General features: G+C 38.7%; 2 protein-coding genes across 2 annotated transcripts; both read left to right on the plus strand.

Moving 5' to 3' along the window:
- The first annotated feature begins 2,035 nt into the window (after window positions 1-2,035).
- Window positions 2,036-2,821, plus strand: LOC106753058. Its single transcript, XM_014634847.1, has one exon. The coding sequence runs from the start codon at window positions 2,036-2,038 to the stop codon at window positions 2,819-2,821; it is 786 nt and encodes a 261-aa protein (XP_014490333.1).
- A 10,638-nt stretch (window positions 2,822-13,459) lies between these two features.
- Window positions 13,460-17,206, plus strand: LOC106753065 (phosphatidylinositol 4-phosphate 5-kinase 1-like). Its single transcript, XM_022775880.1, has 3 exons — window positions 13,460-13,707; window positions 15,977-16,235; window positions 16,459-17,206. Exons 1-3 carry the CDS (start codon window positions 13,574-13,576, stop codon window positions 16,771-16,773), a joined length of 708 nt encoding a protein of 235 aa, XP_022631601.1. The 5' UTR covers window positions 13,460-13,573; the 3' UTR covers window positions 16,774-17,206.
- Window positions 17,207-22,849: the final 5,643 nt, after the last annotated feature.

The raw sequence follows: 22,849 nt of genomic DNA on the forward strand, positions 1-22,849 counted from the left end.
CAATTGGTTTTCTCTTTTCTTACCCCTCCTTAATGTTTTCTTGATGATATAGAAATTGTTAAGGATGTTTTTCTCTGTAAAAGTCACAGTTTCTTTTACCTTTCTTGAGAACATTAAGTTGTCTCAATTTCTTTTCAGAAACTTAACTCCGTAGTCAAAACTTTTTCCTCTTTTACGATATTTTAATCAACTTTATTAAAATACCAAAATGTCCTTTTTGAAGTGAGAAGAGAGAGATTAGTTTTAATAACTCTAACATAATTCTTATAACTATAATACCTTATATTCTAATAATCATCACATTAGAATCTTTTCATCAAAGATATACTTTAAATTACATGAACCAATGTTAAATATTAATATAATTTAAAATGGATTCCATCTATAAGATTCTTGGAGAGCAAAAGAGGTTTTATTTCCATATCAGCGTAGTGTTAACTTTATTTGTGGTACAACTTGTTAATTTTGCTTGTAAGTTTCTCTAAGATAAGAATGAAAGTTGAACTTCATTTGTAAGACTCTAGGAGTGGTGACGAATTCTAGTTCTTATGGCGAGTGAATGGATGGTTTATGCATTAATTGTAATTGAAAACTTAGTATTTGCTTAGTTATTGGAGAAGGAATGACTAAAAATTATGTGAAAGGGTGTAATTGCCGTGAAAGTATTTATCAGGGTTTTATATCTTGTTTTGAGACCGTTTGTGTGTTGAATTGGGGTGTGAATTCTCGAACAGTTGTTGTAATGTTGTTTTGATAACATATTTTGAGATATAATAAGATCACAGATTGAATTAAAAGGTTGGATGCGTGTCATGATATGATTTTTATATTTTTTAACTGTGATTATAAGATTAGTGGTTTGTATCTTAACTTACTCTTATTTTATTTGATGGTTTACACATCATTTTTATGTAATAATGAAAAATGATACAAATATTTATAAAGATGCATGACAGAGAATGTCAATATAAAAAACTTTTGGTATGATGTTTTAGATTTTTTTTTCAATAAAATAAATTTATGATTAAGTTTTTTAATAAAATTTTATTTTAAATTATATAATTTATGTTAATTATAGATTTTGAGAAATTGAAATGTTATAATAGATATTATATATTCTTGTTAATAATTTTAATTTTCTTTATAATGTTTTTGTACTGGATGACCGTCCAGACCAGAGAGATCTAAAAAATCTTTAACCAGCATTCATTTAAATATCAAACGGTCCACCTGTCCGATGTCAATAAGGTTGCACAAATCCATGACCGGACGGTTAAAGCCAAAATAACAGTAAAAACATAAACACTAACAATTAAAATAAACCATGATTATTAAGAATGGGCTTAAATTGGGTTGTGATTAAGAAATCGTTAAACACGACCCATAATAAGAGGCTATAAATATAGACCACTGGTGACATGTAAAGGATTTTGTTCCATGCATTTATTACACCATTAATACTATCCTATACTAACTTAAGTGTCGGAGTGTCCGTGGCAGGTACCCGACCGAACGGTCACGGAGCGATCAAGACTGAAGTGTGAAGGTGTGACAAGGAGAAATTTTGTAGGTGTGAAGAGTGACTCGACCCTCAACCAAAACATTTTGGCACCCACCGTGGGGCCGAGTGACTTGATAACCGATCGTAGCCACGAGAGGAATGAGTACGGAAGACCAAGGTGAGATGATTCGAATGCTACAGCAAAAGATGGAAGAAATGCAACAGCGACAGGAAGAGGAGTTGATGGTTGTTCGGGCAGAATGTTCGGCCCAGATAGCAAAAGGAAAGGATAAAGACGTTGGAGAGGAAAATGAGCACGAGAAGACCATAACGCTCGAGCAAAACCAGACGAATGATAAAGAAGAACATAGTAGCGCGCTAAAACAACAGGATGATAAGGAGGAGAAGACAAAGGCTAACCAAGGCGAGAGTGCTGACTTAGTGGTCGAAACTGAACGAACGGTTCAATTACCGTTCGTTCAAGCTATCATGGATGTGCACATTTTTTAACAGTTCGTTCCCCCTGCGTTTAAAATGTATGATCGAACCACAGACCCCGATGCCCACATCAAGGCTTTCACCAACGCCATGGCCTTCCGAACCGGTTACGATGTGATATGGTGTCGAGCGTTTTCCTTATCCCTCGAAGGAGAAGCATTAGAGTGGTTTAACTCCTTCCCAAACAATTCCATTGAAAACTTTGAGGGCATAGGATGTAAGTTTAAGAAGCAGTTCGCCGCTTGCAATACTCAGGACATCACGGTCGTAGACCTAATGAATCTCAAACAGGAGAAAGAGGAGTCCTTGAAAGCATTTATGGATAGATATCAAAAAACCATCCGCTGGGTGAAAGGGCTAACTCTAGAACTGGCTTTGCAGTATGTTCTTCCAGCCCTAAGACCAAGGTCCTTCAAAGACAACATTCGTAGGTGTCCACCAAAAACGATGGAAGAACTCCGCGAAAGGGTGGTAGACGAGATAAGGGTGGAGAACATGAAGCAAGGGGACAAAAAAGCAGCCTCGAAAGCCAAAGGGGAAAAGGGTGATGGGCGGAAGTATGAGAACCAAACGGGAAGGCTCAAGACCGTAGGGACGAGGGAAATGCCCAGGCCTCCCCGTTTCCAACAATATACTCCTCTTAACGCCCCTCGGGAAAAAAATTTTCAAGAAGCGCTCAATGCCGAGCTGATACCTCCGCCCAAACGTTGCCCCACACCGCATGGAGCGGACCTGAACAAACATTGCCTATACCACAAGAACATGGGCCATTCGACAGAAGAGTGCGTCACATTTAGAGACAAGATCGAAGAATTAATCTGAGCCGGCCAGTTAAGAAAATATGTTAAAAATGAAAGGGTGTTTCCTACCATGCACCATGAACGAAGTCCTACAAGAAATTCAATAGATGGGGATCGACGATCCAACTACGACTGGTACCGTCACGCACCATCGAGGCACGAGAGGAACGACCGGCCGTGATCAGAAAAACAAAGAGACCAAAGCAGAAGCAGAAGCCGAGACCGACCCATACACGGAGTAATTAACACAATTTCCGGAGGCTTCTCCGGGGGAGGAGCTACCTCATTGGCAAGGAAACCTCATCGGCCCCCGATCACTTTTACCGACAATGATTATCATGCTCAGATCCTGACCAAGACGACCCCATAGTCATTACTGTTGAGATAGCAAGGTATGAAATCAGCAAAGTCCTAATCGATCAAGGGAGTTCTGTCAACATACTGTATTGGAGAACTTTCTAGCAAATGGATATGTTCGAAGACCTGGTAGTGCCCTTCCACGAACAGATATTCGGCTTCGCGGGAGAAAGGGTAGATACCCGAGGGTATATAGATCTCTGCACGTACCTAGGGACAGGCCGAATTGGAGATGAAAGGAGGGTACGTTATTTGTTGGTTGAAGCCAACACGTCTTACAACGTTCTGCTGGGTCGACAATGTCTTAATGCGTTCGGAGCAATCGTCTCCATCCCTCACCTAACCCTCAAGTACCCTTCTGAAGCGGGGAAGGTGATCATTGTAAGGGCCGACCAAAAAACAGCCAGGGAATGCTATGCGGCGGGATTTAAACTTTATCCCAAGAGACACGACGAAAACTCGTCCGGTCAGAGGTCGCCCTGGCGGATCTCAACCCTAGAACCAACACGGACGACCAAATATAACCCTTGGGCGAGCTATGCGAAGTCCATATCGGCATAAAGAACGGGCAAGTCACTCACATGGCCCGAGGCCTATAAGTCACATTTGAGAAAGGAACTAAGGGAGACCTTGTGGAGGAACCACGACCTATTTGCGTAGACGACATGTGACATGCCAAGGATCCACCCTTCAATAATGACCCATAAACTATCAATCTTGAAAGAAGCAAAGCCAATTGCATAGAAGAGGAGGCGAATGGGGGCGGAGAAAGGAACGACGACCCAAGAGGAACTGGCGAAACTAGTGGAGGCTAGATTCATCAGAGAGGTGAAATACACGACATGGCTGGCAAACGTTTTGATGGTGAAGAAAGCGAACGGTAAGTGGCGGATGTGCACGGATTACACCGATCTCAACAAGGCATGCCCAAAAGATTCTCACCCACTTCCCAGTATTGATGGACTTGTGGAAGGAGCATCCAGTCATACCGTTCTTAGCTTCTAAGACGCTTACTCCGGATATAACCAGATACCCATGTATGCGCCGGACCAAGGGAAGACGACCTTTATCACGGAGAAAGGGAGCTACTACTATAACGTCATGCCATTCGGGCTGAAGAATGCGGGAGCCACGTACCAATGGTTAATGGACAAAATTTTTTCAAAGCAGATAGGTCGTTGTATAGATGTCTATGTGGATGACATGGTGGTTCGATCAAACTCCAACCCCGACAACATAAAGGATCTCGAGAAGGTTTTCCACCAGGTCAGGCGGTACAACATGCGACTAAATCCCGCCAAATGCACTTTCGGAGTCGCCGTGGGAAAATTCCTTGGTTTCATGTTAACTACAAGAGGCATTGAAGCCAACCCAGATAAGTGCGCCACTATTCTTGAAATGTGAAGTCCATCCAACCTAAAAGAGATCCAAAGACTATTTGGTCGTCTGACCTCCTTGTCCAGGTTCATCCCCAAATTGGCAGACCGCATGCGTCCTATCATTAAGAAAATGAAGAAAGGAATGGCCGAGAAATGGGACCCCGAATTCGAAAAAGACTTCCAAGATGTAAAAGCAATTTTGACAAACCCATCAGTTATGAGCCGCCCTACTCCTGGTTATGAGTTACAGTTATACTTGGGGGTCTCCGGCAAGGCGGTAAGCACTACATTGATACAAGAAAAGCCAGAGATGAAACTCATATATTTCGTTGGTCGTCCTCCAGGGAGTCGAAACACAGTATCACCAAGTCAAAAAGGTTGCATTGGCCTTACTTAACGCCTCCCAGAGGCTACGCCCATATTTCTAAAGTTATCAGATTGTTGTCAAGACCGATCACCCAATCTAAAAAATATTACGAAAGCTTGATCTCGCCAGCCGCATGGTAGGATGGGCAGTTGAGTTGTCATAGTTCGGACTAAGATATGAACCTAGAGGGTCAGTGAAGGGTCAACACTTGGCGGATTTCGCAGTTGAACTACCACAATTAGTGTCAAATAGCAAGTGGAGCCTGTTTCTGGATGGAGCATCAGGAAGAGTGGAAGGAGGTGCAAGAATCGTACTTGAAGGTCCGGACGGATTTCTGTTAGAATACGCACTCGTTTTTAAGTTCAAAACCTCCAACAACCAGGCGGAATACAAAGCCTTGGTAGCCGTGCTGGAACTAGCAAAGGATATGGGTGTACATAACTTGATCTGCCATACCGATTCCCGATTAGTGGTGGGCCAAATGAATAATGAATTCCAGATTAGGGACGATCACTTAATCAGATATTTCCATAGAGCCTCAACCCTAGTCGAAGGTTTTAACAGCATCGAGATCAAGCATATCCCAAGGGGTGACAATGCGCGTGCATACCTCCTCTCTAAACTGAGCCAAGGCAAGGAAAAAGGACAGTTGGCAACGATCATCCGTCAAGTACTACTACAGCCGCCCGTCGAATGCCTCAACGCTTCTACACAAATGAAGGACGACTGTAGAAACGAGATCAGACAGCTGATTGCACGACAGGACAGAGGCGAGGCCATCAGCCCGATTAATTTTAGAAAAATAGTGAGATATGTTATAATTGGAGGAGATCTGTACAGGAGGGGATTCTCCACGCCTTCCTCAAATGCTTATCAATAATGGAGTCCCAATACGTGCTCGACGAATTACATAATGAGATTTGCGGTTTCCACACCGATCGACGAACATTAAAAGCAAGAGTTATTAGGGCGGGATACTTCTGGCCCACGATGGAGGAGGATGCCAAGAATTTCGTCCAAAAGTGTCCGACCTACCAAGCTCACGCAAACGACCCACATGTACCACTAGCCAAACTCCATAGCATCATATCCCTATGGTCATTCGCCCAATGGGGTGTGAATATAGTAAGACCTTTGCCCCCCGGCCGCTCATAGAAAAAGTACTTACTCGTTGCCATTGACTACTTCACTAAATGGGTGGAGGCCAACGGCAAGTCATATGTAAGGTAATATGTCGGTTCAGGCTGCCTAACACCATTATCACCGATAACAGACGACAATTCGTTGATAGAAAACTGGGAGAATTTTACAAGGGGTTGGGCATCAAACATGTGACAAGCTCCGTTGAGCACCCGCAAACGAACGACCAGGCTGAAGCAATTAACAAAACCATAGTGGTCGAGCTCAAAAGAAGACTAGGTGACAAAAAGGGTGCGTGGGTGGACGAGCTACCTAAAGCACTTTGGGCCTACAGATGTACCCCGCACGGCTCTACGGGGGAAACCCCTTTTAATTTAACATATGAGATTGACGCGATGTTGCCGGTAGAATTAGGAGAGCCCTCCTTGTGACGCCAATTGGAAGATCTACAAATTAACGAGGAAGAATTGCAAATCGAGTTGGAGACTCTAGAAGAACGGAGAGACCGAGCGGCCCTGTGGGCAGAAGCATGCAAACGACTAGTGGAACGACAATATAATCCTAAAGTCAGGCCAAGAACCTTTCAAGAGGGAGATCTGGTCCTCCGGAAGACAGGCGAAGCTCGACTAACTGCCACACATGGCAAGTTGGCCGCTAAGTGGGAAGGACCCTTTCGTGTGATCGAAGCCCTGGGGAACGGTGCCTACCGCCTTCAACACCCAGACGGGAAGACCTTTCCCAACACTTGAAATCCTCCCACTTAAAATTTTATTTTAGCTTAGCTAAAGTCCTTATTTCAATTTTTGTTTCAAAACTGCACGTTATTTTGTATGTAGCAAAGCAAACGATGAATAGAACGAGCGGAGGATGTTTTTGGCTGAGAAGTATACTACAAAAGGCAACATGACAAGCTAAATAAAAACTAAGTTAATGAGCGAAGTGTTCTAAAAGAACCACTGTTAACTTAGACGGACAGTAAACGGCGTGTTCCTTTTGGAACCACTACCGTCTTAGTATGAGTTGATGAACGGAGAGTTCCTGAAGGGAACCACTATCAACTCTACCAGTCGATGAATGGTGCATTCTCAAAAGAACCACTACCGACCGGGCGAAAAGTGAACAATAGTTAAAAAGAAATTCGAAACCAAATACCCGAATATAAAAAGAAAAAGATGGCGTAGTAAAAGAATAAAATAAACGAAACTGACCAATGTTCAAAATATAACCCAACGATCCTACAAAAAGTATGATAGCCCCATGGGAAAATAAAAAAGTAACTAAACCCAAAGTAAAAAGGGGGTTGATAATGCAAACAATAGTTAAAACTAAATGTCTGAAGCGCGACCTCACCCTCCAAAAAACAAAATTTCATTCTTTTCAAAGGTCAGCCTGACCATCAATAACCACATCGCCCGCCTCTACCCGATCCTCGGCACCGCTAAAGTCGATCCCATCGACATCTTCAATCGGCTTCATCACCCCGCCGTAAACATCCTGGTTCATATCAAATCCCACAGCCAAAGGATCCACCTTCAATAAAAAAGCCACCTGCCTCATCGCTTTGTTAAAACCCTCTTCATGCTCAATAGCGACGTTGGTATCCAACAAGGTAATTGATTCGTTAGCCTTCACTAACTCGGCCGTCAGGCGGGAATTCTCAGCGTTAGCAGCCAACAAATCAGCAGAAAGTCGTTCGCTCTATTCAGCAAGCTCCTCCCCCCTTTTTCCCAAGCTTCGAACCTCCACTTTCAGCTTGTTAGCATCCTTGGCAAGCGTCTTCCCCCAGAAACGAGCAGTCTTCAAGTCTTCCTTAGTCGTTGCCAATTGGTGACGTGCCTCGTCCAAATCAGCCTGAAGCTGCTTTTGCCGTTCGACGCATCCTTCGTGATCTAAGGCCAAGGCTTCCAGTTTGGCTCACAGCGCATTGCCAACTTTCTTCTCTTCAGATAATTGTCGATTAACGTCCGGCCCAGACTGACGTCTTTCAAACTCATGAACACTTAAGGTCATCATTGCCCCTCGAATGATCATCTCTAAAGCAGCGCTTAACATTTCGTCCCTATACATACCCTTGATCATAGCCCTTTGGGAGGGTCCGACCCGGAGACTTGAATGGGAAACAACATCAAAGCCCAGATCGAAGATACCAGCCGTAAGAAGAGGGGAAGGATGCGAATCCCGACGACTCTTCTTGGATGACGATTTCTCATTCAAATCCTTTGACTTTTCAGCCTCCCTAGATTTTTTGTTCCTTTCTAAGGAGTAGTCGACTTAGTGGGAGTGTCGGACGACTATTCTAAGACGAAAACTTGAATGGGGTCCGGCCCGGCAGTGGTCGTGGTCGTATGAGGAATGTTAATCTCAGGTGGAGGAGCGGCGATGGTCACCTGACTTTGAACATTTACAACAATGCCAGTGTTAGAAGCTGCGCGACTGGAGGCACCAGATAAACCTTCCACACCCTTCGAGCCATCCGGCCCTTTCCATCGGTGCGACGAGGTCAACCAACTAGTCTTGCGAGGAGGCGGCAAACTCATATATCCTAAGGTCAAAAAAAAAATTTAGCTAAGTTAAAATGATAGAGAAAGAAGAATAATCGGAAGGAAAAGCGTACAAAAAGCAACTTGATAAAAATCCTCATATTTCAAGCAGTCAACGAAGTTGCGGGCTTTGAGGCGGTGGGGTAGGTCATTAATAACCCGAACGACATCGCGTTCTTCAGGGCTTATACGGCCGACAGCGAAAGCACTCCTCCGGCGAGGGTCTTGTGTCCAATAGAAGGGAAACATAGGATTCACGTATCATTACTTTGAAATACATAGTCATGAAATTCTTGAACGACTTAGAAAAAGGTTTAAATAACGTCCGGTCATGCACGGAGGACAATGATACCCACCCACAACGAGGTAATGGTCAAACGTTAAAATAGTGCAAGAACACCCAGACGGTTGGGGAAACTCAACCAGTAGCACACAACGACGTGAAGGCCTGAATGGCGACTCAACCATTCAGATGTAGCTGACTAGGTGCGATATTAAGTTCCCGAAGGATAGAGGCCTGAAAATAAGTGAAGGGTATTCGCACGTACATTTGGTCAAACATATAAGTATATATAAAGAAAAAATCTTCATTACAATCACCCTTCCCGTGGAAAATTCGTTCGTTCGGATGACTGACTCCCAAATGAAATAGTCGGGCGTCTTCGGCGTCCCTGGCAATATAGATGTTAGGAAACAGGCTGGCTTCGTTTTACACCAAGAGAGGGGTGAATTAGTGTTAGTTCAAATTTAAAATCTTTTCGCAATCTTGGTATGGAAGTTGAAAGCTTTTGATCTTTCCTTGAAATGGAAGTTATTGAAAAATGTAATGCAGCGAAAAAACGTAGTTGACTGCAAGACAGATATAGTCGACTGAATTAAAAGAGTGCAAGGATAGAAAAATCAAACACTGAGTTTTATATTGGTTCGGCCAACAATGCCTACATCTAGTGTCCTTCCAACCTTGGAAGCAAATGCACTATAATGGTGTCGGTTTTTACAACAAGGAATTTATAGAAGCACCACGCAAATATATAAATCTCCTCTCTAACCCAAAATGAAATATAGCTGCACACAAAAACCAAAATTGTAACAAGAATCCCCTCTCCTGCAATCTACACACATGTTGAACAATCCTTAACGTGTCACCAACACTCTTCACAGGATGCCAAGCCTATCGCAGAATGCTTCACAGGTTGCCAAGCCTATCACAACACACTTCAGAAGTTGCCAAGTCTTCAGTCAAATGCAGCAGTCTTCACAGGATGCCAAGCTTTCAAGATCAAACTAGAAGCACCTTCTTTGTGCAGATGTTGATCAAACAGTAAGCGCAATTGACTCCTTAATCCGAATCTCTCTCAAGAAAGATCACCACCGCCTTCTTGGAGAATTCTTGGAGCNTTTGAAACTGAGAGCTTTCTCTGAAACATGACAATGAAAATGTTAGATCACAAAAGTCTTAGAACAAATCGTGTTCTGTTTCTATTTATAGTTTTCTTGTCAGCCTCAATTGAATGACCTACTAATAGAGTCGACTGTATTAAATCAGTTATAATAAACAGTCAACACACAGGCTCCTCAGTCAACAGAATTAACACACATTTATGACAGTTCACCCAGTTAGTTAATCTTAACTAACTTTTAAAAATATAGTCGTTGGAGCAAGTAGGCAAAACGGAATTCCAAATACAACAGTAATACAGTCGAATAAGTCATCCACACTGTCGACTGACTCATGAAAAAACACTTTGAAATTCTTTTCATCTCAAAATCTTATCAAGTACACGTGTACAAAATCTGTACAAAGATTTTAGCTTAATCGACTCCATTACCAGTGTAGTCGACTGAACTGAACCTTTGTTACAACAAATATAAGTTCATAAAAGTACTTGTGAGATTTTCTTTGGAAATGTGTAACAGTAATAAAAAATCATTTTAACACACATTTCAACACAGGCATGTTCCAAATATATAACACATAGTCAATCATAGGAACATCCATGTAAAATAACAAAACATGTTCAATATAAACAATGTTCAAAACAGTATAGCATATCAACTAAACATGTAGTACTGGAACATTTGTACTGTTATTAAGCAATGTGTTGTCATCATCAAAAACCAGTTTGATAGAGAGTTTGTGTTGTCAACAATCTCAACATACGACTGCTCGGACCACTATAGAAGCTCTCCCCGAGTACCAAAGTCTGAAGTGTAAAGATCAACATCGGGAGAGGCCTAGCGATACCCGCAAATTTGTGGCCAACCACCGGCCAGCTCTGCCACCTCTCGATCCACCCAAACACCACCACGTAGTAAAAACAGGCCGATCCCATTAATTATTCGTTCTCCCCCGCGAACCGGCGACGGGGGGTCCAACTCAGAATCTGATTCTTCGAGAAAAGACGATGAAACAACGCTAGGAGACCAGACAATAGCACCTGACACGTGGGCCTCTAGAACAACGCGCACCGTTGACGTCCCCGCCTCATTCGCCTCGTCCCCCACACCAACGCCGCCTCGGCCCGCGGACTCCGATGAATAAATACTGACCATAGACATTATTACCTGAGGGAAAAAGAATACTCTGACGAAAGAGAAGAAACTTAAGTGCCCAACGATCATGTCGCGACCCCCTATTTATACAAAAAAATTTGAAATTGCTTGTCAAATCTCAGCCCTTGAAATTATCCACGTTCACCGGCCCAGATCAGAGGACGATCCCACTAACCCTTTGGGAGGCGTTCTCCGCAGCTGACACGTGTGTTTCCTGCCCAAATCATATCTCGAGCGACAAATGTCTCCACTTAGCTGACAACCTACTATCTCAAGCCCAACGTCACTCTTATGACTAGGGCTTGGGGAGCCTAGTGTACTGGATGACCGTCCGGACTGGACGGATCTAGAAAATCTTTAACCAGCATTCATTTAAATATCAAACGGTCCACCCTTCTGATGTCAATAAGGTTGCGCAAATCCATGACAGGAAGGTTAAAGCCAAAATAACAGTAAAAACATAAATACTAACAATTAAGATAAACCATGATTATTAAGAATGAGCCTAAATTGCATCGTGATTAAGAAATCATTAAACACGGCCCACAATAAGAGGCTATAAATACAGACCACAGGTAAAGGATTTTGTTTTGTGCATTTATTACACCGAGGGATCAAGACTGAAGTGTGAAGGTACGACAAGGAGAACTTGTATAGGTGTGAAGAGTGACTCGACCCTCAACCGAAACAGTTTTATTATTTCATATTCTGTAATCATGATGATACATATAAATGAAATATTTTACAAAGCGATTTCCTTCAAATCTAAATTCAAATAAGTGAATTAAAATTATATTTTTATTTTACTAAAACGAAAAATATTGATAAGAGTTCTTTGAAAATAAAAATATCATTTTAATATAAGTTCTATATTTAAAATTAAAAAAATGATTTTAAATGAAATAAAATTACTCACATAATTGTTTATAAAGATTAATCTTTTTATAATATATAAGTAAATTAAAATATAATATAACCCACAACACACATATATACACAAAACTTACACTAAAACAATATTTTTATTTATAAAATTAGAAAAAACAATTTGTACTAAAATAAAAAGAGAGATTATACTTCAAGTGGCAATTTAGAAAATTCACACAACACAGGTATCTGTTCTTTCACACGGACGCCTTTCAAAATTCCTCTTCTGCTCCCATCCTATTGGTATTGCTAGTTGCATCCGTCCTCTAAACAATCACACACTGCACTTTCACTCATTTGTTCCCTCTCATTCCAACACCACAAACCAGATTCACTCAAGAAAAACACAACCATAATCACAATTACTGAATTTCTTACATACATACATATATTCAGTGTCACTTTCTGTGTTAATGCATCACCACCACAACCTCCAACTTCACATCGGAGAAGATGACTCTCACCTCTCTTCTGAGGATGCCACTTCAACCCCAACTCACCAAAACCCGACCCGAAACCGTTTCTCAATTCAGGTTTCACCCTCCTCTCCCCATTCACTGCCACCAAACTCACCAAACACTCCCTGTCACCATGAACGCTTCTCCGACCACCCATCTCAAGCCTCGCCCTGCAAGAGAATACCCGTCATCACCCTCCCTTGCCATCACTTTTCGACACCCTTTGGCGTAAAGTTTCGAACTTCGAACCTTCTCCCTCGCTTCTGTTTCCTCATCTTCCTCCCCCTCCCCTCTCTCTACTTTCTCTTTTCAAACGCTGAACCTTTCGATTTCTTTTTCGTGATTGCTTTCTCAGCAGCATTGTTGATTTCCCTCAATCTTGGACTGTTGCTCTTCACTCGACTGTTCCCCGCCAAATTCTCATCATCTTCTACTTCTTCCTCCTCCCCTTCTACTCACCCTGGGGTGTGGTCTATTGGGTCAAATCCTAAGCAAATGAAGAGCACGAGTTCGGGGTGTTGGGTGCAAGTTTACAGCAATGGGGATGTGTACGAGGGTGAATTCGAGAAGGGGAAGTGTTGGGGGAGTGGGATTTATTATTTTACAAGCTGGCCTTGTGAGGTTGAGTTAAGCTTAAAACTCACTTCTAAAATGGTATCAAAGTCATGGTTAAAGCCTATCCTAGCAAGTTCTAAGTGGACATTTCTGTTTCTATTCCACCTGTTGTCGGGCCGCTATTGGACAACACAATTTCTACTATCACGCACGAGATGTCTATACCTCGGCGTGAAGGGGGTGTGTTGGAAGTCTCACATCGACTAGAGATAAGGCCAAGTTATAATATATATATATATAAGTGAGGTGCAAACCTCACCTTACAAGTCGGTTTTGTAGGGTTGAGTGAGGCCTAAAAACCCACTTCTAACATTTATCATCATCACATGAGTGGGAGGTACGAGGGGGATTGGGTTGATGGGAAGTATGATGGGTATGGTGTTGAGACATGGGCAAGGGGGAGCAAGTATAAAGGGTAGTATAAGAAGGGTTTGAGGCATGGAAGGGGGATCTACAGTTTCTACAATGGTGATGTGTATGGTGGTGAGTGGTCTAATGGGCAGTGATGGGAGCCGCTATGTTGGGGAGTTCAAGTGGGGTGAAAAACATGGACAAGGACAGTACCATTTCAGGTGTGTTTTTATTTTTCAATTTACAATTTGTCCAGATGTTTTAGTTATGATGTTGTAAAGTGTCATTCATTTCAGTCCTTAATGTTACTAGGATAGCTTAGCTTTCAGTATGGATAAAGGTCTCGTTAAATCTTCATAGGAGATGAAAAGGTTAAATCCATTATTTATGTAGGATTTTTCCACTTTGATTCCCGTCTTATAAGTTTTGTCAATTTGGTCATTTATAATGAAAAATTGACTCAATTGAGTCCTTACGGTTAAATTGACTTAACAGGATTAAATTTTTGATGAGTTTTGATGTTGACATGGATAGCTTTTAAATGTAGCATTTATACGTGGCATTTTATAAAAGAAATATTTTAAAAATTAGATTTCTGGATGGATTTTAAAATCTGGCATAGTTGATTTTTAAAATTTAGGGATTTAGAGTTCTTGTTATTGAAGATTGAAAAGCATTTCAAAATTTCGAGAGAGGGAAGGGGGAAACCGCAAAAACGATTTGTTCCTTGATTAAAATTCTTTCTTCAACAAAACTAAAAAAGATTTCAATGATTTTTGAAAGGTCGAAAGAGGGACACATTTAGAGTGTGTGTGAAGATCAAACCATGGACAACGAACTGCTCGAGCTGCAGCGACAAATCGAGTTCGCGCAGCAACCCAAGTCGAGCATTCGATTATGAGAGTGAAACATCCTCGAATTGGTCCAAAAATTGCAGCAACTCCAAATCATAGATTTCGAACTTCTCAAAACTGTCTTTGGCAAAGAGTACATACTCTCGTGCGCTTTCTCTGCTTCTTCTTTTGCTGATTAGGTTTCATCGCTCACAATCTTCTTTTGCAGATTCAGTGCATTCAGGTTCGGTCTGTAGATGATGCGGTTAACACCAGAATAATAATCTTGGTCTGCTAAAGAATGCTTCAATCCACATTAGAGATAGCAGTGGTGTAACTATAGCCTCTGCCGGTCACGCTGACCCTTTTTTTCCTCCACCACCGTATCCCTTTGCACTTGCTTCCTTCAGACCCGACGATGGAGGGAAGTCTGAATGCCCTGAACCTTAACTTCCTCAACCTCCTCCCTTAGATCATTTTCAGATCTCAAATCCTTACACACTTCTCTTGAAGTTCCAGATCCAAAACAGTGCCACTGTACACACTCACCTAAAAACGCTCCCTTTATTAATTATAGTGAATGAACAATGTGATCAAATGGATAGTGAAAAAGGCATATCTTCCAATGACCCACTTCTTGATTCTAGTAGATATTTTAAGAAATAATCAATTTAAAATAGAGGAAACTGGGGTGTCACCTTTGAGATGGATGAAACAAAGGAAACAGAGGTTGTGGCCATGGAGGACATGGGCTATCGACGTGAATTTGGACAATGATGCGCGAGCCGTTTTGGATGAAGCATCCTTAGATCTTTCAATTTTAATCCCAATTCAATTTAATGAACACTAATTTTAAAATGTTTCACAAAAATCTTAATTTTAAAAATGTTTGTTTAAAAAAATGCCACATATAAAAGTTTCATTAAAAAAAAAAACCATTATACATGTCACGTGTCTAAGATTATCCACGTCACTCTCACAGGTAAATAAAAAGTTAACATCGTTAAGTTGATTTAACGGCAGAAACCCAATTAATTTAATTTTTCAATATTAAGGACCTAATTGGCAAAACTTAAAAGATGGGGATATAACTAAGACAACCCCACAAAAATAGGGACCTCCGAATGGGTTTAACCGAGATGAAAATAAAGAAGTAAAACTGGATTAATGAAGTTTCTATTGAGTTAAGACTAGCTTACACTTGTGTTTAGTTTATAGAAACCCTCTCATTTAACTTCTTCAAATGCTGAATTTTAATACATGGAAATACTAATCTTAAAATATAAGATGAATTTAATTAATTTTACCTTTTTTTTTCTTCTTTTATGCGTCTTTTGAAAAGTTTATGCAAACAAGGCTTATATCAGCGATTCTCAATTACTTGAACTCAGTAATGAATTTGATCCACGTTTCATGAAATGTATAATTTCCCATTCTTAACCACTTTTCATTTTTTAGCACGGATCAAAGAACTATCTCATTGGAAGGTGGTGCAAGGCTGTTATTTTCATTAATGTTGTGGTATCTTTAGTTCTGCACGTATATTGAATGCATTACAGTAGAAAACTGGTGGTGGAAAAGGCTTGGTTTATTCAACAAATACTAGAAGTATCTTTTTTAAATGTGTCTTTACAGTCTCATTTTACGTGTACTGCAGAAATGGGGACATATACGCTGGGGAATATTTTGCAGACAAGATGCATGGTTTTGGAGTATATCAATTTCAGAACGGTCATCAGTATGAGGGGGCATGGCATGAAGGAAGAAGACAAGGACTTGGAATGTACACTTTTACAAATGGGGAAACACAATGTGGTCATTGGCAGAATGGAATTCTTGATGATCCTAAAAGACATAACAGTCCTAATGGGTCTCCATGTGATGTGGACCATGCCAAGGTTTCCAATGTAGTACAGGTAATGTTATATTTTGCACTTATGGTTGATGAATATGCATGTAGTTACTTATACCAAGAACACTTGCTTTCCTTGTTTCTTCATGGTTGTTATTAAGAAGGATAATCAAATAAGAACATCAGGAAGAAACCTGATTTTTCACCAACTTCATCAACCTGTCTTTCTACTTAAGCTGCGTGAGCAATCTAGTAAACCATGGCATTTCTTCTGTCATTCTGCGTAGGATGCACATTCTGCTGCTGAGAAAACTTACAACATGTCAAAGGTGGATGGAGGAATGAATAAAGTAGTGGCAGCAGCTAATAAAGCAGCCAATGCAGCCAGAGTTGCAGCTGTAAAAGCTGTGCAAAATAGGATGACCATAACAATAATGATAAATGATAATAGCCATTTTCTCAATCTTGTGATGATAGAAAGCTTCAATCAGTGTCAATGTGTCATCCTCCATCATAGGTTTGCATACAGAACATTAGTAGATATGAAAAAGCAAAGGAAGCAGAGAATTCAAGGAGGGAGAATCATAAACATGTGCAAATAATGAGATGTTCTCTCAAAATTGATAACTAGCACATTTTCTTCCGCTCCCCGATAGAGAGATGTTTCGATTTCTTCTATTGTGGTACAGGTGTGAGGTGTGCCTGCTTGGAACCACTTTGGGTAATTGAACTCAATTCCAGATTGTGGAGCAAGAAGGGTCCTCACTTTTTGGTGTCTAGTTTGTGTTAAGAAGAGGAAGAAAAAAATAGAGTATAGAGCTTCAGTGTGCAAGGCTATTTGGGTGCATTTCCATGAACATGTTAGTGTATCTGTCCATTTGGGTGCATTTAAAAAGTTGCCCACCGACTAACGATGTATGTGTTTGGTGAAGAGTTAAAGCTTTAGAAAGCTCAATTTCGTGATCATGCACCAAACAATCATGTATAATTTTATGTAGTAAAATGGTAAAATAGTACAGTACGTATATTAAATGAAAGAATTGTATCTTGTAGAATGAAGGTGATGATGTCACAGCAATTTCTACAGGAACAGACTAAATATCTTTGTTTTTATAAATATGTTATGAAGATAGTTAGTTACACTTCAAAGATAAAAATGGTCTCTACTTTATATATATATATATATATATATACTCACACATGTCTGAGTTAACAATCAATCTAAAGTGAATATATTGTGCTAAGATGGGAATGATGTAAATCAATGGGATATGAAACTAGAAGAACAGGATAATCTTTTAACCAGTAAGTATACACTAATTTTGAAGGTTTTAAAGTTTATGATATCAAAATTGAATACAAAATTTGGAAGTTTTAAAATAATTTTGACTATTTTTTAATGACTGTAAATATCTTTTATACATAGTTTTTTTTATTATTGGATGGTGAACTGGAGGTGAGTCTAGTTAAGCAGTGAGTAATTTCTATTTAGCATTGTTCAAATATAATTGCATGTGTACTTGGTTATCTTTTTAGATGTAGTCTACAATGGACCATTATGGAATAAGAGAAAGCAATATTCACATTACAAGTTGTTGAAGGTCAACTATTATGAGAAGTAGGGTTCTAGATATTATAGCAAGATTGATATAATATATGATGTCAAGTAAATGCCTGGTCGTATATGGAAATTATGCAATTTTTGTCTGACATTTATTATATCTGCATCTGTACTTCCAGCTGTTGTATGCCTCAGACATTAGGACTGTTTATCTTATTATTATTCTTCATAATAATATAGACAAATCAATATATATGCACGATAATATTCTTTGGATAAATATTAATAAATCACATTTATTAATTTACAATTTTTTTATATTGATTTTGAAATATATATGATCATGATACCATTTGTAATGTGTCACCATTTAGTCAGCAGTTGACTAACTTTTCCATACTCTTAGTTCTCGAGAAAATCGGATGATTCTTATTGGAAAGTCAGCCGATCGTAAATTATTTAATGATTGGTTAGGTTTGCAAATTAAATTAAATATGTTTATTATTAAAGTATCTTTATTAACTATTGAATCATTAAAAACTTATTTAAGGTGGAGTAAAAATAACTTATACGTAGTGTATTATAGTTAACTCAATTATATTATACTAAAAAAATTGATCTATTTTTATTAAAAACTCAGTATATTATTATGGTTTAATTTTTAAAAATTAAATTTATCGGTTTAGTTAACTCTGAGAATTGTATTATGTTTTTCCATTTTTTTTATCTTCAATTTTTCAATTATTCTTCCATGGGTTTTGATTCTCCTCAAGGAACACCAACTAATAAAAATATTAATTTTATTATTTTTAATAAATTTCTTAATCTCTTTTCTTCAATAAACATTTTTTACTTAGAGAATCTACTGCAATTTTTTCATGGCTTTTTTTCCTCAATAATTGAACCATTTTTGAATTTGTAGCTAGAAATTAATCTTTTTCAAATGCAAATTTATTTGAGCAATAAATATCATTTTTTAATAATTTTCATACACAATTAAAATGAAATTCTATTCACCCAACTTAAAAAATTAAATGAAGTTGCTTTACAGTTACTACGATCAATCTTATACCATCGCTCATAAATCTTGACTTTCGCCTTACAAATAATATTACAATTAATAATGTAATGTTAAATAAATACATATATTAAGACCAGTAATATTATATTTTTTATTCAAAAGTTCAACTTGAAAGTTTAAAAACATAAAATCTATAACTGTTGTTATTAAATAAATTTAGCTAATGATACTGGAATAAGGTAAAAACTTGAGAGGAATTGAATATCCAATCATTGAAGTGAATGTTTTATTCCTCTCTCAATTTCAGTGACTAAAATGAAAGAAGTAAATATATAACATAATACTAATATTATATTTATTCGTTTAATTTTAATTTAGTTTTAAATGAATTATTATTATTCATTAAAAAATAAAAGAAAAAAAGAAAAAAGAAGACCAATTGCTGCCACTTGTAAGCATGCTTAGAGATAAACGAGATTACAAATTAAAAAAATTTATATAGTTTAAAACTAGTACAATATTAAAATTAGTATTAAAAGTTTAAAATTAGTAGTTCAGTTCAGTTTATATTATAGTTTATTACAATTTAATATAGCTCAGTTCAGTCCAGTTTGATAAAACAAAAAAACAGTTCAATTCAGTTTGTCTGAATTATTTTACAGTTTAGACAAATTAATTTTTACAGTGTAGTTCAGTTTTTTTTACCCATCTCTAAATACAAGTTTAAAGTAAGGAATAAATAATCACATTTATTACACTTTTGATAATTGATCCTGATTATCAAGCAATCAATTACTGATGATCGTATTTATTTATTGTACGGTTAAGAATTGATCTTGATCACCAAACAATTATTTACTAATTTAAGTATTAAATTGTCTTTTACAAATACCCTGTACAATATCATAAAATATTTTGTTAGACAATTTAGAGATTGTTTGATATTGAAGAAAGTTGACCTCGATCCCACTACTAAAACACCGTGGCTTCTTAAAATCATGTTTAAACATTCCTTAAAATATACTTCTTCATAACTTAATTTTATCTAGAAAATATTTCATCATTACAGCTTAGTGAGAACTATATTAAGCATTCATAAACTATTAGATGAAATCCACTAGATCGTAGAGCATATATATGATGACGATCAAAAGCAACAATCGTCGTATTTTAATTATGATGAAGATTTTAATACAAGCACCATCAGTGTTGACCAAGCATCAACGATAATACTATGGGAACCATCATTATAATGTATCCGGTAAACCATTTGTTATTTTTCACCAATACAATATAAACTTTTCTAATTATTTCTTTAGTTCTAATATTGGTCCTAAAAGTGACTATATAATAAATTTTCTCTTTTCAAAGATAGGACAAATATATCTTCTAAAAATATTAAGGAACACTAGTAAAAAATAGGGATGATACAGCACACATTATGCCACGGTTCACCAGAAACCGCAGAATAATGTTGTGCGGTGGTAGTTCTGTAAATAAATCGAACTTATATGCCGCAGTTCCCCACTTAACCGCGACATATACCCCAGTCAACCATCACCTTTGACTCCACGTCAGGAAAAAAAATTTAATAACAGGGGAATATGCCGCGGTTGGTCAAAGAACCGCGACATATACCCCTGTAACCTCTTGACATTCCCCATTAGTCAGCCCCTGCAATAAATTGGCAGGGGAATATGTCGCGGTTGGTCAGAGAACCGCGACATATTCCCCCTGCTACCTCTGACATTCCCCATAAGGCAGTTGGGGGATTCTGAACGTTAGGGAATAGGCCGCGGTTGGTCAGAGAACCACGACATATTCCCTGGTCTGAGTAAATTTTAAAAATTTCAGAGTATATGCCGCGGTTGGGCGCTGAACCGCGACATATAAGTTAAAACAAATTTCAAAAATGCTATTATGAATTATTTTTTTTAAACGAATAGGCCACGGTTGGGTGTAGAACCGCGGTATAAAGGAGAATATGTCGCAGTTAAGTGTAGAACCGCGACATATTCTCTTCTGAAAGTTAAAAAAAAAAGAGAACAGTTTCATCTTCTCCACGCGATTCTGAAGATTTCTCTCTTCCTCTGCCTCCACGCGAAAACACTGCGCCATCTTCGTCTTTGCCGTCGCGCCTTCCGCCGTGGTGCCCTCCGCCGTCACGCCCTCTAAAACCCAGGAGCTTTCATTTTCTCCGCCGCGCCGTCTGAAACCGCCACGCCAATCCTCTGTCGTGGCATTTCGTGTCTGTCGCGCCTATTCCAGGTAGTTCCTTTATGCCCTCGTCAAGTTTTCCATTAAGCCTCTATGTTTGCTTTCGTTTCTTGATGCATATGTTGTTGTGGCTTTGATCATTTTTGTCGAGTTTGTTGTGGTTTTGGTCGTTCTTTAAGAGCCAAAGTATGTTAGCTTTTATTCAAGTTTTTATTTTTTTATAAGCAATTTTTCTTTTAATAATATGCTATGAACTTTTTTTATTTAAGTTTTTATTTATGTAATTATGTGTGATTGAATGTTTGAATTGATAATTTGAATGATTATTAATTGTATGATTGTATGACTGAATTGATTGTATGATTGAATTTATAACTTTATATAGAAAATTGTATAATTTTAATTTCGTAAAATTTAGGAATGGATCAAAATTGGATTAATTTACCACGTATTAATGCTGAGTACGAGAGAGATGTAGAGGAATTTATACAATTTGCGCAACGTAATGAGGGGAGAAGTGACGATGAAGTGAAGTTTAGATGTCCTTGTGTGAACTGTTTGAATGGGAGAAAGTTGAACACAACTCAAATTAGAGAACATCTTATCTGTGATGGTTTCCTAAGATGCTATACAACATGGATATGGCACGGCGAAGAAATGCACTTTCCGACTGACTCGCAAACTGAAAAATGTTACTGATTCCACCATGGAAGAAGATCGACCGGATGAAGACAAATTAGAGGACATGATCCGCGATGTGGACGCAGAAAATTTTGCCAAAGCTCATGTGTNTGAGACGATGTCGACTGATGCTGAAACACCTTTGTATGTCGGTTCAACTAAGTTCACACGTTTGTCAGCTGTGTTAAGGCTCATGAATTTGAAGGCGACCAATGGATGGACTGATAAGAGTTTTACATAATTGTTGACGTTGTTGAATGAAATGTTGCCAGATGGAAATACACCCACTCGTAATTATGATGCGAAGAAAATTCTTTGTCCAATGGGTATGGAGTATAAAAGGATACATGCTTGTCCNAATGACTGCATTTTATATAGGAAAGAGTTTGAATTTTTGACAAAGTGTCCAAAGTGTGGCTTATCACGATACAAGTCAAAAAACAATAGTGAAGATAATGGTCAGATAGAAAAAAATGGATCTGCTTTGAAAGTAGTTTGGTACCTTCCAATANNNNCCAGACTTAAGCNTTTGTTTGNGAATCCCAAAGATGCTAAAAACCTTAGATGGCATGNAGATGAGAGAAAAATTGACGGGCTGCTTCGTCATCCAGCTGATTCAAAGCAATGGAAAAATATTGATCGACAATTCCCCGAATTTGGTAAAGAGTGTAGAAATCTTGGGCTTGGTTTAGCCACTGATGGAATGAACCCATTTGGTAATCTGAGTACCAATCACAGTTGTTGGCCAAGTATATTGATAATATACAACTTATCTCCTGCATTGTGCATGAAGAGGAAGTACATGATGTTGTCTGGTCCAAAGCAGCCTGGAAATGACATAGATGTTTATCTAAGCCCACTAGTTGAAGACTTGAAGGTTTTGTGGGTTGATGGGGTTGAAATATTTGATGCATTCGCTTCAGAGACTTTTTTGATGTGTGCAATGTTATTTTGCACCATTAATGACTTTCCTGCTTATGGTAATTTGTCAGGATACAGTGTTAAGGGTCATAAAGCATGTCCTATATGTGAAGAAAACACTGCAGCTCATCAATTGAAACATGGAAGAAAGACAGTGTATCTACATCATCAGAGATTTCTAAAACATAATCACCCATATCGAAGGTTAAAAAAAACATTCAATGGAGATCAAGAGAGGGACGAAGCACCAAATCCACTTACTGGCCTTCAAGTTCTT

The sequence above is a fragment of the Vigna radiata genome, chromosome 2 (assembly GCF_000741045.1).
Source record: "Vigna radiata var. radiata cultivar VC1973A chromosome 2, Vradiata_ver6, whole genome shotgun sequence".
NCBI lineage: Eukaryota > Viridiplantae > Streptophyta > Magnoliopsida > Fabales > Fabaceae > Vigna > Vigna radiata.

Coding starts and splice junctions, on each gene's coding strand:
- LOC106753058 (XM_014634847.1), top strand. CDS start 2,036: ATGTATGATCGAACCACAGACCCCGATGCCCACATCAAGGCTTTCACC.
- LOC106753065 (XM_022775880.1), top strand. CDS start 13,574: ATGGAAGGGGGATCTACAGTTTCTACAATGGTGATGTGTATGGTGGTG. Junction 13,708..15,976: donor CAAGGACAGTACCATTTCAG/GTGTGTTTTTAT, acceptor CGTGTACTGCAG/AAATGGGGACATATACGCTG. Junction 16,236..16,458: donor AGGTTTCCAATGTAGTACAG/GTAATGTTATAT, acceptor CATTCTGCGTAG/GATGCACATTCTGCTGCTGA.